Source organism: Peromyscus leucopus, chromosome 2, assembly GCF_004664715.2.
Source record: "Peromyscus leucopus breed LL Stock chromosome 2, UCI_PerLeu_2.1, whole genome shotgun sequence".
Taxonomy (NCBI): Eukaryota; Metazoa; Chordata; class Mammalia; order Rodentia; family Cricetidae; genus Peromyscus; species Peromyscus leucopus.
The window spans coordinates 74,513,104-74,531,926 of NC_051064.1; the positions used below are offsets into that span (position 1 = coordinate 74,513,104).

The 18,823-nt window shown below is 38.9% G+C and overlaps 1 protein-coding gene across 5 annotated transcripts in view; it reads right to left on the reverse strand.

The window, feature by feature from the left end:
• Positions 1-18,823, reverse strand: part of Astn2 (astrotactin 2) — a 948,854-nt gene that overhangs the window by 550,378 nt on the left and 379,653 nt on the right. Inside the window, exon 1 of one of the 5 annotated variants that reach the window (XM_028887871.2) lies at positions 94-744. The exons of the other annotated variants lie outside the window; for them this stretch is intronic. Within the exon in view, the coding sequence (XP_028743704.1) occupies positions 94-103 (10 nt within the window). The 5' untranslated portion in view covers positions 104-744. Of the gene's footprint in view, positions 1-93; positions 745-18,823 lie in introns of those variants that run through there. 5 annotated transcript variants of the gene reach the window in all.

The window sequence follows — 18,823 nt, forward strand, 5'->3', positions numbered from 1 at the left end:
AACAGCTACTTCCTCTGCAATTTCAGAGTTATTACTGGTGCTAAAGGAACAAATGAGCAAATAATCAACCCCCAATTGTTACAATTCACTTACCTAAGAACATTTGAAGAACCTTTACCCTGTGTCATTATGGTGTCAAAAGTCGACATGAACTAGTTCAGCCTAGTGGGTAAGAGTATGTCCTGAGGACTGGGTTCAGATCCAGACATTGCCCTTACAGAACACTGACTTTGTGAAAGTTGCTTAGTTACTTTGGTCTTGGCTACTTCATCTGTAAATGGAAATATTAATGAGAGCCACCTCAACTGTGAGAATGCAATAGATTGATGTAAAGTGTGTAGATAGAGCCTGAGAGGTGTTAGTAAAAAATGATTAATGTTAAATTTCAAAAGGAAAAGTGACTGTCCTTGTCACCCAGGCATTCCTTCAGAAAAGAGTGCACTAATGCTCACCATAGCTGAGTGGGTGATAACTGCATGCAAGATAAGAAAACACGGAATCAAGGCCTTTTCTCCGAGTGTGTGCTGTATTTTCTGTCATGACTTTTGTAGTGCTGGGATTCAAAATGAGGGACTCATACACATACTTGGTGAGTGTTCTACCATGGAGCTGTACTCTCAACCTAATTTATTTTATTCTAAGGGAGATATGAGATTAAAATGTAGATAGTGGTAGACAAAGACATAGAGGTATTTTCAAGGAAATTCCTAGAACCTTTAAGGAAAGATACCACACATGCTTGTATACACACACACACACACACACACACACACCACACACACACACACACACACACACACACACACACACACATTGATACTGAGCTTGGAGGCACATACCTATAACCTTAGTACTCAGAACATGGAAGTAGTGAATTCCAAGCCATTAAGATCTACACAATGAATTTCAGGTCAGTCAGAGATGCAGAGGAAGACCATGTCTTAAAAAGTAAGCATGCAAACAAATGAGATGCTTTATGTTTGGAGAGTACAGGAAGAGAAGTATGTGGGGGCTGGGATCAAAGGGTCATGTCAAGCCCCACCAGAATGGCAGGTATGAGTCTCTTCCAGTTAGATCTTTATACATGGGCCTAAAAGCCAGAAGAGGCTGAAATATAAGTTTATATTATAATCAATCTATTTTCCAATGAAGATCTTAAGATGTTCCTAGAAACTTATGTAGGTCAACAAAAGCCTCTAGCTATGTAATCTATGAATTGAAATATTCCTCATTAATTCATAAGATATCACACATATATATATATACACATATACATGCACATGTGATACATTATCCATTTCAATGCAATTACTGTATAATTTACAATGTTTACACACACACACACACACACACACATACACACATATATTCTATACATAATCACACATGCTCATAAGTACACCTAGTTGGAGGAGGCAAGAAGATCCTTCAGATTGACTACCATAATACTGTAAATGATGAATATATGTTTGAAGCAATCATGCAAAGCAGAGATTAAGCTTCACAGAGTGAAAAATATGAGTTTTAATAGGACTAAATAAGACTTGAAGAACAGTTCTGGACTTGTGGTATATCTGTCAACCTGCATCACAGGGAACAGAAAACTGTGTCCTAAAATTAATATACCCAAGTTTTTCTACCCTGTTTGTGTCTCTTTATCACACCAGGAAATAACAACAACAACAAAATCAAGTTGTTTTTCCAGGGAGGAAATTCAAGTTTTCTAAAGAGCATCTCAGTTTTTCAGCATCCTTTACATCTAACAGGGACTTCTGTCAGATCATATTAGACACTGTTCTTGACCTACGATTGGGCTAATCTTGGATCAGATCATCTGTTGTAGCCCAGTGTAAACTTCTCAGAGAGGTGAGGTCACATCAAACCATGCCTGGCTTTCTAAGTATCTGAGACCAAGGGCTAATGCCTACATTCTTTAACTCACACAGTCACAGAATGTTTATCATTCTATAGAAGGAGTTCCTATGTAAAGGCACAGGAGGCAACACGATTTTCAGTGTGAATGCCAGAAGCATCCATGTGAGACAGCAGGAGTAGATGAGTGACATCAAGCTGAGATAAGGAAATGACCACTTTTGAAGTTGGCCCTAAAGTCCTTGGCAGCTAAAGGAAAGAAGAAAAAATAGGAATGAGTCTGTTGGATTTCATATTTCAAACTTTTGGCAAGGAAATCTATGCAAATCTATCTGCAAAGCCACATTTCCCCCACTGGAACAAAGCCCAAACAGAAACATGTCACATGGGTCCTTGATCAAGGCACTACACATCAGTATCAACTGCAGATTTTTCTTTTAAAAAGCACAGTCATGCTGTTTAAATGGATAATTCTTGTATTTATTCTCACTAAAGACTGAGGGATAGATATTGAATTGTGTCCCAGGGCTGAATTTGGTTAATCCTGCTGCTTCAGAAAAGCTACATAGTGCCATGATAAAGAGAACAGCCAGCAAGAAGTGAGTTCAGATTCTCATGATATTACTTCCTGGATATATAACCGTGAGCAAGAAAACAACCCCCCAATCCCAGTTACTACACATCAATAGCATGGATTAGACAATTCCCCCAGAAGCTGATATTAAGGTTTTGTAAGACAATGCATCTGCTCTAGGTCAGCATTACCTGCAAGAAGACTCAAAGGCAGAGGATTGTTTGCTACTATGGTCTTGAAAGGGTGTGGACAAAGTGACATGGCATGGAGGGAGATGTTAAATTGCTATGGGGATGCAGACAAAAGCCCTTCAGAGATTGCACAGGATACTGACAGTGGATAGTCCTTCATACTGGTTTTAAATCAAGGCAAGCATTTTGTGCCCTCATATTGCTCAGTAAGGGACTATAGGCTATTTCTGGGAAGCTGACATAACCTTGGGTGAAATAGTCCTTCAAAATGGAGGATGCTTATCCGAGAAATACCCAGCTGAGAGGGGCCAGCCACTAACATCCCTTGCAACTGGGAGAATGAGTGCTGCAACACTTAATGGAGATGGGCATGCAGCATGGCAAATCTTCTAAAGCAGATAAATTTCTGGGTGGCTTATGAAATTGACTCATGAGAGCAATTCTGATTATTTGGTTTTCTTATGAAGTTCAAAGCTCTACACATATATCAACAGAGTTCAAATATGAGAAATATGATTGGACTAGAAACAGGTATAACAGGCTCCTTGTATTTGAAGACTGAGCCTTTTAGAGCTAACTGGATCATGAAGATGGAATTCTTACAATTGGGATTAGTGCCCTTATCATAGACTTTGGAAACCTGTTTTGAACACTGAGGAAGGATAGCTCACAATGAACCAGGAGGCTGACCATTGCCTGACACCAACCATTACAACATCCTGATCTTGGACTCTCCAGACTCCAGAACTTTCAGATACACACTTGTACTGTTTATAAGGCACTAGCACTCTGGTATTTTGTTTAAGCATCATAAATGGACTAAATCGGTAAGTTGTCTTTAACATCTTTGAAATGGTATTTTGCAGAGATGTACAGGCATTTTGATGGCAGAGGGAAACTACTATCCTTTGAGTGTTATGATTATTCATTCCTGATATAAATATGTTACATATTCTGCTCACAATAGTCTGTTGGGATAGTCATTTTCCTCTTTCACAGAAGAATGCATAAGGTACAGAGAAAAATTGATCTGTCCAATTTGCATAATTACTCAGGGGCAAGAGTGGAAACTGAGAAATGTTTTCATTCTCTAAAGCTATGACCTTCCAGTATTTCAGGCTTTTTTGAGTAAAAGGAACTTTGGTAGGGTTGTGGTCCTTTTGCTCTTCCTCCAGAAGCCTGGATGCTTACTTTGGTGACTGTATCATATATATTGCTAGAGATATTTTCTCCTCCTCTGATGGACTATGATTTCTTACAAGGAGAAAGTGGGGAGTCATTAGTCCTTATCAATCCATCTGTTAGCAAAATACTCATCACAATGTAGAGATTTAGCAAATGTTAAAGTTAATTGATGAAATCAAGTCCCATGTTTGACTACAGAGAACTTCAGCTCACTTCTTCCTGGGATCAGGAAGTAGAAAGGCCATTGTATTGGTCCAGGTTAATTTTATTTGCACTCCATAAAACCTAGACAACAAGATTAGCACTTTAAGAATCTCAACAGTTTCAAACTAAAAAACTGAACTTCCCTTTCATGGCTCTTGAGGGAAGTGACTCACTTTCATGGGCTTGAGATGTGGATGAGTAAAATACAGACTTGAGTAAAGGGGCCCTGTGTGAAGGAGAAAGGAGATGCAAAGATCATGTTGTATCTGAAAGATGGTTGAGGAAAGACTTCTGTGCTAAGTCTATTGTGTTTATTTGTCCAGCATCTAGTAAAGCCTTCCCACATGTAAAACAGTTTTCACAGAGACAGAAAAATAAGTTAGAGCCACTGAGATTATTGTGAGCTAAATAATATAGAGCAAATGCATGTGAAACTATGTACCACACAAACCAGAGTGTGGTGAGGATTATCTGAAAAGCTGGGTTTTTCCTTTGGAAAAAATCAGGGAAGGTCAGAAAGCAGGCCTTGCGAATTGGCCTTTAACTTAAGCTTATGGGCAAAGATCACTCAAAAGAGGCTAAAGGGGCAAACCATAAAGAGCTAGGTGCTTGGGTAGTACACAGCAAACTTAACCATCAGAGCTGAAAGCCTTACTTGCCTCATATTTCTCAGTCCTTGCCATACTTATGACAAAATTTCATCCAGTGTGAACTTTCATATACCATGCAATCAATTCATTCATCTGTGCCTTTGGATATAAAGTAGTTAGCAAGCCCTGTACCAGATTCCAGTTGACTAAAATACAGTGTGTGATAGTAGCAGCGATGGAGATCAAACATGCAATTCCAAGGCAAAGCCTGTGTGCCTACGCTCTTTCCCCTTTACTTTGTGTTCTGTCTAGATTCTTCATTTCTCGAAGGCAAAGGCCATGCTTTGTTTAACTCGTGATCACCATAGTTCTTAGTGTGTGATGGAGGTTCAGAGGACATTTGGATGTGGGCAGAGAATCTGAGAAGAAAATACAAGGTGGAGTAAGGAGGAAGGATGCCCTAGTAAGTTAAATGAGTATCAAACAGCTCTCTGAATAAATTGCCACATTTCTAGGGGAAAGAAAACTGCATCGCGAGGAAACAAAAATGTGTTATTTCTTGTGTCTCATGTTTCCCTTATTTTCCTCTGGATGTCTGTCTTATTTTCTTGGCTTTAGATTAAAAGCCCTCCCTCCCGTATTGGGCAATGTAAGATGTAAGATATAAGATGTAACATTCCTCTCTGAGATACTCATTTAGATCCTCCCAGAGAGCAATGACTCTTAAATGAATCTCTGCCAAAATCTCAACTTCAAAATGTCATGTTTCCTTATTTTTAAATATATATGCATATATATATATATATATATATTCATTTTTCTCCCACTGCCTTGTGGGAATATACATCATCTAATTAGCCAAATGGATTTTCAGTTCAGCCCAATCATTTCCTTATCTAGAATCTGAAGCCCAGTGTTGCTCAGGGGACTGCACAGGCGCTGAGGTCCTCATTAACTCTGATCTTCAATTACATTGATTATAAGCCTGCTTCTGTAATTGTGCAGAATAGATCAGGGGTAAGCTGGGAAGCTCAGGCCACTCCATAATGTTCTCCAAAAAGCCAGACGCACAACATCCAGCAAAAGAAACAGAAAGCTACAGATGAGAACTAAAAATACCACGGAAGTAGGTATCACCAGACAAAAATTGCCTGGTGAGGCAGGCGGCAGCTGCAAATTCCTTTCATTACACTGTGCACCATGAGGCAGACCAATGAGAGCCATGGGTAAAAGACTTCAAAACAAGGCTCTGGTCACACTGGTGCACGGCCAGCAGATGCTCTCCACAAATGAAGGGCAGGAAGGATTTTGGTCACAAGTATTCAGTCCTCTTTGTTTTCTCCCTTTGGTTGCTAAATGATGAGAAGCACTCTCCCTTCAGTCACACCATCACAGAGGCTATCTCTGTTGGGGTCTCAGACCTATGAGAAATGTCTTTCCTGGAAGTATGATGATGTACAAATTCAGAAGCAGAAATGAGGACCACTTCTATTATCAGCCCAGCAGGTATGTGAAGCACGTTGACTCCGGCTCCTGCCCCAGTTTACAAAGCCATAAGTCAGTATAGGCTACATTCTACCACCTACTATCCGTTGAAAAGTGGATACATGAAATGGGTGATCAAACAAAAATGTGAGGGTTTTGTAAGTGGAAGCAAAGCCAACCTAGGTGGTTGGGAGCAATTGGTCTCTGAGAACAGTATCCTTATTGTGGGCCTGTTTTCAAACAAGGCTCTCAGCCACTTATCTCTGTGTCTTTTCCCTTATCTCCATCTTTTCCTTTTATATCATCTTCTGCCACTAAATCTCTCTTTACATTGGATCAAGTTCAACCTTCTCACCATCACCTACATGCCCTCTATCTGTTAGGGGATGGATTGTGTCCTCTTCAAGTTCACTTGGTGCAGGCCTAGCATGCATTGATTCAGAATGTGACTGCATGTGAAGGCATGGTCTTTAAAAAGGCAGTGTTAAAAAGGGGTATTGATCGGAGCCTTTATTCAATATGACCCATGTACTTCTAAGAAGAAATTAACCACACATGTGTAAGGAGGAGGGACTATATGAAGATGAGAAAAAAATAGCCACCTACCAGCCAGAGACAGAGATAGCGAAGAATTCAATCTTGCTGACACCATGAACTTTGACTGCTGACTCCATAACTATGAGAAAACCACCCCTAACATTACAGCCACTCTGACACTGGTACTTTATTATAGCAACATTAGTAAACTAATATACTACTTCTATCATATTAAGCAAATATCTCTTATGTACGTTATGATTATTAGCCTTTATTTATTATGAAGGAACCCTAGAGATCACTTCTCAGAATAAAGTTTGTTCAAAACATATACAATAATAAATGTAAAATGACAAAGCCAATAATTGAAATTAAGTTCTATGCATGTAATTCCTGGAGATGCATAAAGTTCTAAATATAAAACTTAGTTTGAACTAAGCCCTTTTCATTGATTCCCCAGAAGTCCAATCTGGCCCTAAATACTGCAATATCACTGGATAGACAGAGGAAGTGGTATGTAGGCTATAATATATATCATGTGAGTAAGATACAAATGTTAAGAAGATGGAAACTAAGGAGAAATTGAAAATGCCCAATGGCTATTTTAAAGAAGGTCATTTTATGGAAACCACTGTATTGTTGGGCCCTTCCAAAAATAGAAACTTGTTTAAAAATGGAATAATCTTCTTGGAAATCATATAATAGATGAGAACTTTATGATGTTATGAGAATCACACATGACATCTAAAAGAAGTTTCCAAACACTTTTCTTTATTTTTCCCTAAGGAAAGTTTACTGATTTCCACCCACAAACTCTCTCTTACTAGTGACATTTTAATGCCAGAAATGCATTGTATATTGTACTTTATTTATAGTTTACTTTTACAATGCACAGGGGGAAGTATTTTTATTACCCTGAAACCCATTTTTCACCTCTTTGTGTATGTGATAATACTCACTGAAGATGCACACTATAGTCAAACCTTCTTCTTAAATAGACAATCAAACCTAGAACAAAAGGCAGGAAAGGATATGCTCAAGATCCCATGAGGATTGGCCAAGTACCATCATGTGTTATATAAAGAGCAACTAGAAACCTTGTATAATGCAGTGGTCCCCTAAAATTATCATGGGGCTGAGAATTACTATTGCCTCTTGACATTATAGTAGTTGGTTTTTGTTTTTTGTTTTGTTTTGTTTTTTTGAGACAGGGTTTCTCTGTGTAGCTTTGAAGCCTGTCCTGAAATTCACTCTGTAGCTCAGGCTGGCCTTGAACTCACAGAGATCTGCCTGCCTCTGCCTCCTGAGTTCTGGGATTAAAGGCATACACTACCACCACCACAAGAGAAGCATTACTCAGGGGTTTGGGTTCCTCATGGTGGTCGTGTAAAGTATAGTATATACAATGATATGTGTCATACATAATATTTAACAAGGCTATTAAATATAAATGTTACTGCATTACATATTTAGTATCCTATAATTTTTTTTATCAGTTTTAGAGTATAGATCATCTATAGGATTTTAAGAAGGCAGTTTTCTATAAAACATTGTATTGGGTTACATATCAGTAGTCTGCACATACATCTCATTTTTTCACATCCCTTGATTATATTGTTTTCTCCTATGCTTAATTAAATCATATGGTGCTTTGTTTACCATGACAATATGAGCAACAATATATATCATATATGTAGCCCAAGTGTGTAGGAAGAGGTGCCACCTAGCTTGTCTAAGCACACATTATAATACCTGAACAGTGGCATAGCATGTATCCCCATTATTAAGAAGTGCATGGCCAGAACTACCTCTAGAACTCTGTGTAAACTGGCTTTCCAAAGGCCACACTATGTGAACATGTCAGGAGTAGAACAGATCCTAAGATCACAGTTGGTTAAAGTAATAAACACTGACCAACAAAAGCAGATCCTGTATAGCTGAATGACCCATCACAAAGCTACAGCTCACAACATTCCTTCTTTCGAGAAGGAGAGGATCACATCACAGGAGAATCACCTAAGAGCTCATCACTAGGTACCAGAGAAAAATCAACATGGGCATGGGAAGGCCAATGGGAAATGTAGTGTTCTACATAAGAAAAAAAAAGTTGTTTCTAAATAAATAGTTTTATTACTTTCCCAAAACTCACTAAAATGAAAGGTTTTTTAAAAGTGCCATGTGGAATTTCCTGTGGGCAATGACTAGTTTTTTTTTTTTTTTTTTTTTTTTTTAAATAACATTTTCTATATTCCCTATCTCAAACTGTGATCAAAGTCTGGCTAAAAACAGATTGTCACAGAATTCTACATGCTTTTATATGCCCTTGGTCTTGCTTCAAGTTGAGTTAGGGGTGTTTGGGGTCTGGAAAAAAGCTGTTTGAAGTTTCACTATTTCAAAAGAACATTTTCCCCAAAGGAACATGACAATTTGGTACCAAGCTAGGTAATGGAAAAAGAACAAAGCCAGAAAATGCTTTCTTGTGTTTTTTAACTCATTTAAATTTCTAAGGAAATAATTTTGGTGCAAGGTAGAAAGTAGCTATTTACTCTTAATTTTTTTCTTTTTTTCAGATTTCCTTCAATACTTCACTGGGGATTTATGGGTCAGATCCAAACTAAATATCAGCTTTACTTAAGATATATAATTAGTGGTTCTTAATTTTTTAATTAAAATTATTCATTTATTGTGGGGGAGTATACATACTAATGTATGCAAATATAAGTCTGAGGAAACTTTCCAGAGTGGGTTCTCTCCTTCCAAACTGTAGTTGCCAGGATCATACTTGGGTTCACAGCCTTGGTGGCAAGTGTGTTTACCACTGAGCCATCCCATGGGCCTAGATTAGTGGCCTTAGAGGCACATAGTAGACGTTTACTCCCAATCACATAAGTTCTTTGTTTTGACTTTTACAACAGGGAAAATATTTTTCTCTTTCTGTTGCTGACCAAGTAAGACATGAATGTAAAAATGGAGCTTGGATAGGAGCTTTGTCAGAAGCAAAGAGGGCAGTTCCAAGCCTGGTCTAGCCCTTTGTTTCTGGGTTACTGTAGGAAGATTCGATCCTGGAAGCTTCACTCATTTCCTTGTCTGAATTTTGGGAATACAATTCACAGAGCTTCCAATGTCATTAAGTAAAATTAATGTGAATTACCCATGAATATTGTAGTCTCTGGTTAGAGATTTACAGAGTGCTATTTTTGGAAAATCTTCACAGTAAGCAATGTATTTCTGAATATAATTAAATCTCTTACCCACACATATAATGCATGTGATATATACATACATACATATATATATATATATATATATATATATATATATATATATATATATGTGTGTGTGTGTGTGTGTGTGTGTGTACACAACTGTCCTGGAATATTTGTATATTTATGTGTCCACACAATTCTATTAGTAATTGTATTTTGTGTAGAAAAGGACTCCTGAATTTGTGCAATAGCATAGTCCTGCCTATAATTTCATTCTTTAACATCCCCTTGCTCTCACCCATTTATTCATTTCCCCTAGGCTACCTTATACCACATCCCAGCATCTCCTCCTCTTACTTTCACAATCTTATCTAAGGTGACTTAGCCAGGAGGGGAGTGAAGGCATGCTGCAGGAGTGACAGATCCCAAGAAGGATGCCTGGAAAAATCAGGATCAGCACATTTGGAAGGAAAATGTCCCCCAAATATGGGACCACAGTGTGAATCATGATGCAAATAAGAAGTAAGTGCATACCCTTGAACTGCTCTGCATCTGCCTAGCTAGCAATGCTCCCTATTCTTCCCCTCTTCTTTGTTTCTGCCCTCATCTATATGATGTGCTTCTCTCTGCTCCTCCCAAGGAGCCTGCACACATGTCAAAGGCTATTGGCAAAGGTAGCTCACAACTGTGAGCACTAAGAATAACCATATTAGCAATTCCTCCCTGAATCTGTTTCATTACTACAACATTGGTTCAAGCCAACCAACCAAATTAGACCCAGGCACCTGCCTGCCTTTCTGTCTCGCACTTCGTGTGTGTGTGTGTGTGTGTGTGTGTGTGTGTGTGTGTGTGTGTGTGTGTGTGTGTTGCTGTTTTGTCTCTGGAGTTCTTGCCTTCTACACTCTTCTTTCATCTGGGAAGAATTTCAGATAAAAAAGCACAGGCCTTGAAATCGGCAGACCTGGATCCAAATGGATTTGAAGTCCCATTATCTCACCATTTGTGTGGCTATGGTTTCCTATTTCCTTTCTCAGGCTCTTCCTCTAAAAGACAGTGAAGGGCATTTACCATGTAGCACTTGCATGCATGTTACAGGACTGTGAGTGTCTGACACTCTGCATTTATCAGATGGAAATCTGTACTGCTGTTGATGCTATTCTTTAAACAGCCTTAGAACTGTCCCCAGAGGGGAAGTAGTATTTGTACTCCCACTCTACAGGAAAAGCAAAGAAATTGAGGCTTCAGGACTTCATATGTATATACCCTGAAACACAGTTACATTGTTGACAACTAGAAATTAGAATGCACTCTGTAATGCTATTAGGCTGTCTCCTATTCTCACTTCACAGAAAATCTGTCCACACTACAAGGAATTATTTGTTTTAATTTACTTTGAATATGTGAATATTCACATCTAGTTCATTCTCTAACTACTGTACTTCCAAAGATGATGACTGAAGCATAAATCATATTGTTAGAGTGAGTAGAGAGGTATTGTATTGCATAACATTGTACTTTGATACTTATATCTCCAAGGACATGTAATATTTCCAAGAGCTGTTTTCTGGAAACTGGACAACAATTCAAATTAATGCTGAGACTTAATCTAATTGTTTTATGATACTACAAAAGATTACACGAGGCAAAGCATCCAAAAGTCAGGCTCATGTTGATGGAACAGGTTTTACTGTCTGGCACAGATGAGAACAGCTGCCGAAAGATGTAATATTGGTACTTGGGGTGGCATAAGAAAGGAGATCTGCAGCTTATCCACACTGTAGCATCCTCAGCAATTAGCCGTTCGCCTGCTTAATACTGCTATGAATTCTAGAAGCTTAAAAAAAGAAAGGATAAAGTTTTATCTGTGGATCAAACAGAAGACTCTAGGGCTCAAGATGGGATTTGTGTGGCTGAGATGCTTATTTCAAGTATACAATACATGAAGAATGAAATCATTCTTTCCGTTCTCAGAAAGACTTGGTAAGGGACAACTTGAAAGAGTCTAGCTCTGCAGCCAGCAGGACTGATGGAACTCAAGCCTTGTCATTTGCCATTTGATGACCTTTATGTCTATGGCCTGACTTTGTGAGCCTTGGGGCTCCTCTGCTGAGAAATAGGACAGTGGCGAGTAGCACATACTTCTGTGCATGATTTCATATTGAGGTGATTGCAATTTGTGAGAAAGGTAAGTTAGCCCAATGGTACTTAGGATCTTACCTCAGTGCTGAAACAATCATGACTAAAACAGTAATTTAGAATGTATATATAGTTATGTAATGAAAATTCAGAAGATAAACATCAAAAGGTCATCAACTCAGCAGAGAGAGAATGGAAATGAGAATGAAGACATGTTTGATATTGTATCTCTTGCTAATGCTTATATCACTCTTTTGTAACACTCCTGATAATGAGTAACATTGTCCTGTTTGGATAGTTGGGAAGAAATAAAGATTAGAGTTGATATAAAGTTGTAGTATTGAGTCAGGCACATTGGTATTGGTGGGTTTTTGTTGTTGTTGTTGCCAGAAATATAGTCCTAGTCTGCTGGCATAATAAAAAGAAGAGAGCCAAGCCAGGGCTCAGGGACTAATGGTATATTTCTTTTCACCCACGGTACCTGTGGGTAATTTTCAGATTCTCACCTCCTTGTCTTTGTCCACACATTCGGGAATATGCAGGGCCATGAAACATGTCTGTCTCCCTTTAACCTACGAGTGACTCAGTGTGATGGCTAATTTTGATTGCCTATTTGGCAGAATCCCCTAGCAGACTAACCTCTGAGCATGTCTGTGCAGGAGTTTCTAGGTTAAGTTAATTAGGGTGGGGAGAAGCACCCATGGACCGTGGTCCTGGAATGAACAAAAGCCATCTGAGTGTGAGTATTCATCGTTCTGGTTCCCGACACTGAGTACAATGTGACCAGCTGCCTCACACACCTGTCTCCATGCCTTCTCTGCTATGATGGAACATATCCTCAGTGAGTGTAAATACACCCTCCTTTCCTTAAATCATGTCTGTCACAGCAATCACATAAATAATTTAAAAAACCTGGTCCCTTCCCTGATGGCCCGGCATAAGCATCTTTCTCATTACTGTAGTGTCATTTCCAAAGAATCTGATTTTAGCACATACTCACTGAGATTCCCTCATGAGACAAGATGTGGATGTCCTGGGGCTTCTTCCATAAGAAGAAAATGAAATTTCTGAAGGAAACCATAACCAATACATGCTGGATGGACCTCTTTTATTATGATGGTTAGCCCTTAGAAGACAATCATTAAAACATTCTGAATGAATGCATGAATGACAAATTGTACTTCCTGTCCACTGTCTGAAAAGCAGTCTTAAATGTTATCAAATGGTGGCAAAGGAGGCGAACTGCATAGTTACCACCCCCCCATTCCTGCACCTTAATACCCAATACCAAACTTTGCTTTCCAGAAAGAGTTACTCAAAGTGCTGAAGTCACCTAGAGCTCTTTCATATCTCTGTAGCCTTGGACAAGTATATTGTCTACTTTGTGTTTCCACATACTCTTCTGAAAATAATGAGGAAATTAATGCTTCCTTTTTCTAGGAGTATTGTCAAGAAGAAGTATGTTAATGGGTGGAAAATGTTTTTAAGAGTAGTTGGCACTCAATTATACTCTGCTCTCATATATGCGCATTTTCACTCCCATACCGTAGATGAATAAGCTAAAGATAACAAACAAGTGCCTTTTCCTGCCTTGTCCAAGGTACATAGTTTTGAAAGTAGAATTGTGAGCTGCACACTCCAGATTCTCTACTTCATCTCCTGTGACTTTACTTCTTTACAGTATTGTGTTTAATTAATGAGTGTGCTTATTTCAATAATTAACAAATTTAGGGAGCACCACTTACATGTCCATCCTGCCTAGTGTACAGCAAGTAACAAGACAGGGCATTTGTCTACAGAGAACATATAATGTTAGGTAGATGGGCATGGCACAAGTAGTATCACCAACACACACGATGATCACAACTGTGGACAAGCATTCTGGAGGAGGAAAGAAGCTCTGTGGGTATCAAGCAAAGTATGTGTGTGTATATATGCAAGTGTGCATGTGTGTATATGCTTATTTGTGTGTATGTATATGTGTATATATGTAAGTGCATACCTCTATATGTATATGTGTATAAATGTAAGTGTGAATATATGTGTGCATGTTTAGTAGTAGAAAAGGAAGAGCGCAGATAGTTTTAGTAAAATCATGTCCCCTGCAAAGACCACAAAGTAGCAGAGCTTCTGAAATAGAAAGTAGATGGTGCCGTTTTCATCCAGCTTACCATCTAGCAAACGATTTTAACTAAACGAGGAGATTCCCAGGATGCTTGTATATATTTATGTTTTTTTTCTTTCAAGTTTAATTGCCCATTCTTGGGTGTTAAGAATCCAGATGAATGTACAGTTCAGTAGCCAGGCCATGATTTTGTGTCTCTACATCAAACCCTATGGTGCATACACAATCTACCCACCAGGAATGGGCACGATGGAAGCCACATGAAAGGATGAATAAAGTTCAGTCAATTTCACTTTTGTAAAGAACCAGTGGATGAGTCCTCTTTCTCATTGTTAAATTCATTTAGATGATGAAGCCCTACTGTGTTTTCAGAGTGAGAGAAAAAAAATCCAAGGCAGTATTGAAGAGCAGAAACAGGGAATGAGGCAACCAGTATTCATGTTCTAGCCCTGCCACTAGCTTACCAAATGATAACTATCCAGTTAAATGGGCTTTGGTTACTCAGCTATAAAAATGTGGATAATGATCTCATAGGAATGTGGGAGGTAATATATGTAAATTAAATTTCTGTGTTTCAAATTACTCACATTTAATGTAAATGAGGCAATATATGTAAAGTGCTTAAAACACTACCTGACACATAATAAGTGCTTAATAAATGTTAGTGTTCTCAGTACTATTACTACCTTTGTATATTTGATAATCTTATCATGAAATAAAAGAGAATGTAGCTTTGTTCAAATATAGTTTGGCAAAAACAAATACAATAACCAAGCCTCCTGCTTAAGCAACATATTAGCTCAAGGTAATACAGCACAAACAAAAGCCCATTTTGTGACTCATTTCTACTTTGCTAATTGCCTGTTCCTGTTCTGGACCTCAGCCAGGAGTCAGTCTTTAGCCTTGCCATGGATACATTCACATCAGCTCATGAGTGTGCGTAAACAAGAGTGCACAGCCCTTGCCATCTCTAAGGACTGCAAAGAAATGGCATTAAAAGTGAGTGATTTGAAACAACTGAAATTTAATTAAAAACAAAATTAAAAGTTGTTCCAAGCCTGGCGCTTCAGCCAGCAAGACTCAGAGGAAATTAGTAAGTGCTACTAATAGCTGGATCCAATTCACAAGCCTCTACAAAGAGGCAGAGGGAGCAGAGAAGATGCATACCTTTTAGATGAAACAATTAAAAATCACTTCTGAGAAATAATCACAAACAGTATCCCAGGGTAAAAAGGACCATTATTTGCTGATGTGTTTCTCTTGGATATCATTATTTCCATTATGGAAAAGGGCACTGAGATTCCCAGGTAGCATCCTCTGTGGCAACACAGAAAGGTAGGAATTGAACATGTTAGAGATGGGATGAATTCTTTTAACGAGTTTTTGGCACATGCTGTCTAAAATTTTACCTGACTGATTTATTCAACCTTTGAAAATTTAGATATTCATGTTGCTTAGTATAATTAGTTTTCTTCAAGGAATGGACCTAATAAAGACCAATGTCAGCTGGATGAGGGTCACTAGAGAGGTTAAATAAACTGGTTATGGGAATTATATGGGTAGATATGTGTGTGTGTGTTTGTGTGTATATACATATATATGTATTATATGCATATTTGGTCTGATTTCGAGACATGGTATTTAGAAGCAAGTCTATGAGATTCCTGACTCTGAGGGAAGAATGGAGATAACTGGAGAATTAGTACACCTATGCCAGCAGGAAGGAAGACACATGGAATGGTCTGAGACAGTAAGAGTGGTGGGGAGAAATGAGGTGCACGTGACCAGAACTGAGATGGTTAAGCTTCACATGAGCATTAGCTTACAGAGTGGAGTGGTTGTGGGGGCCCACAGTGACTCTAGTTTGTGGCTTGATTCCATCTTGACTCAAGGTCAGAGAGTTCAAGCATGTCTTTGCCCCTTTACGCTAGATAACAGGTTGTTTCACCAAAGGCATGGTTACCAGATGTCTTACTCTTCAAGACTGGATAACAGGATGTTTTGCCAAAGGCGTGGTTGCCAGATGTCTTGAGAATTAAGGAGGTGTTTATACTTGTTTGTACCTTGGACCATAGTGTCCTTGTGAGGGGGTGGTCTTTTATCCCCCCCTTGCTTTGGGTGTAAAAAGTCTGTGAGAAATAAACTCAAGGCCGATCCCATGTTTCTGTCTTTTTCTTTTACATCTATGTCTCTATTTTTCCTATCTGTTATTTTTCAATTCTCACTCCCCTATTCAGGACTGTTCGACAGGTTAGATGGGACCCCAAAGTGGGGCAGCCCAACTTAAATGCATATAATCAGAAGAGATGGCAAATGTCCCAGAGAATGCTCTCAGCTCTCTATATCTCACGGTCTCAGTTCTCTTGGGCATATAATGGCAACAAAGATGCCTCTCCTCTGGAAGAGTGCCTGCTCCCTTGGTCATTTCTACAATCCATTTCATTGCATTTACACCAGGCATGTTGACCTTGTTCCATCCCTGCAGCCATTCAGACAGTTTCAAGCCTGCTGCTTCCTGTGCCTGTGCACATTTCCCCTTTCACCCCTTCACATCTGTTTAAATGCCACCTCTTCAGAGATCAGCCCCATGATAAACAGCAAGTTCAAACTCTCTTCTTCCTCCTAGATTTAATTACATTCACAGCTGCTTAACATGCTACCACTGTTTACTTTACCACTTGGAAAATCTGCTTCAATCTTTCCTCATTGAGAAGGAAAGAATCATGGAAGTAGAACCTGTTATGCCTTCTGTGGAAGAGCATTTTTATTACCCTACAGCACATATGGAACATGGAATATTTTATATGTGATCACATTCTGAATGATTAAATAAAGTATTAGGTGTAAAATGCTTACCATACTGCCAGACATGTCAGTAGCACATGATGAGTTTTACCAGTTATTCTATTATTGTTGTTGTTGTTATTTTATATATTACAACCTGATCACAGTTTCCTTCCCTCCCTTCCCCCAGTCTTCCCTCAATTTCCACTCTCCCCCAGATACATGTTCCCCATCTCCCTTCAGAAAAGAGCAGCCTTCTAGGCATTGCAACCAAATACAGCATAATATGCTACAATAAGACCAGGTACATATCATCACATCAAGGCTGGACAAGGCAACCCAGTAGGAGGAAAGGGTCCCATAGGTATTCAAAAGTGTCAGTGACCACCTCACTCCCATTGTTAGGAATCCCACAAGGACACCAAGCTACTCAGTTATAACATATTAGTTATTATTATGAATATTGGACCATAAGTTTACTTAGATTCCTAGTGGGAGGGTTCTCTGTGGGGGAAAGTTAGAAGTTCGGAGATTGAAATGATGAAGCCAGAGGCTTCCAAATGGGAACTTGGCATATTTCATTGACTCTGAAACAAGCACGATTCCTCAATATGTTTCTATTACCTACATGGATGTAAGCATCGGGCATGAGAAAACCATATGGTCCTGAGGGTGGAGGCAACAGGTTAGTTGAGGAGAGGCTGGAGGTAATTCTCTTTTGCTCAAAAATTCTCATCTCATCCTCAAACACGTTTCTTTAGAGAGAAGCTATGTAGTGATATATTGTGTCCCCCAATATATTGTGCACCCTGATAAAGCTTATCTGAGAATCAGAGGAAAAAGCCAGCTACAATATTAAACATAGATGTCAGGCAATCATAGCACATGCCTTTAATCCTAGCATTAGGGAGGCAGAGATCCATCCAGATCTCTGTGAGTTCAAGGCCACACTGGGAACAGAGCCAAGCATGGTGGCACATACCTTTAATTCCAACACTAGTTAACCATAAAGGTCTGGAGGTCTGTACAGACAGACAGGGAGTGACAGAGCTGGGCAAGAAAAGGAAATGATGCAGCTAGGCAGAGAGAAGAAGTGAGATGGCAAGAACAGAAAGGCAAAGAGGTGTGTGTATACAGGAAGTAAGTTTCTTTGGAAGCTGAGGAGTTGGTGAGGTGAAATTGGCTTTGAATTGTCCTATTCTTCTGATCTCTCAGCTTTTCACCCCAATATCTGGCTCTAGGTTTTTTAAATTAATAAGATCCTTTAGCAATTTGTCTTACAAAGCTGTAGTGTTTACTTCACATTATATGTTGTCTATGAAGCTCTCCAGGACAACCTCAGTGAAAACATCATTATCTGTCTTCTGTATTAGTCCTTATAGAGCTTTGAAAGTATGAAGCTTTTGTTTACTTGGTTTATTAGTGTTTGGGGTTTAAAAATAAAGCTCCAATAGTGACTGTAATTACAGTAGTGCTACTGAATATTTCAGACCTTATGGGTTTTATTTATTATTTTGAATGGGGAAAGGATCTAAATATACAACTAGTATCCCATGCTGCACACTATGAGAGAATATGGTGGTTATAAAAGGGGAAGAAAGAATCCTTGCTTGAATGTGGTATATTTGGAGTATTATAACAGTTTATAAGAGAATATCATCAGCCTTGGGATTTAAATACATAGGAAACTTTGGGGTCCCAAAGCAAGGATGTCCACTTTCTCTGCAAAGTCACAGAACATTGTCTACAGAATCTACACATGAGTTGCATGTGGAAGACGATGTGTAGGTGGAGTGTAGGGGTTAGAAGACTGATGCAGGAGAAAAGTACTACTTGCAAGAGACAAAAAGAGAACCTGAGCCATCAGGAAACATCTAGTGTATATAGCTGGAGTGTGTGAAGCCTTAATGTGGGGAATAATCAAATATGAGAGT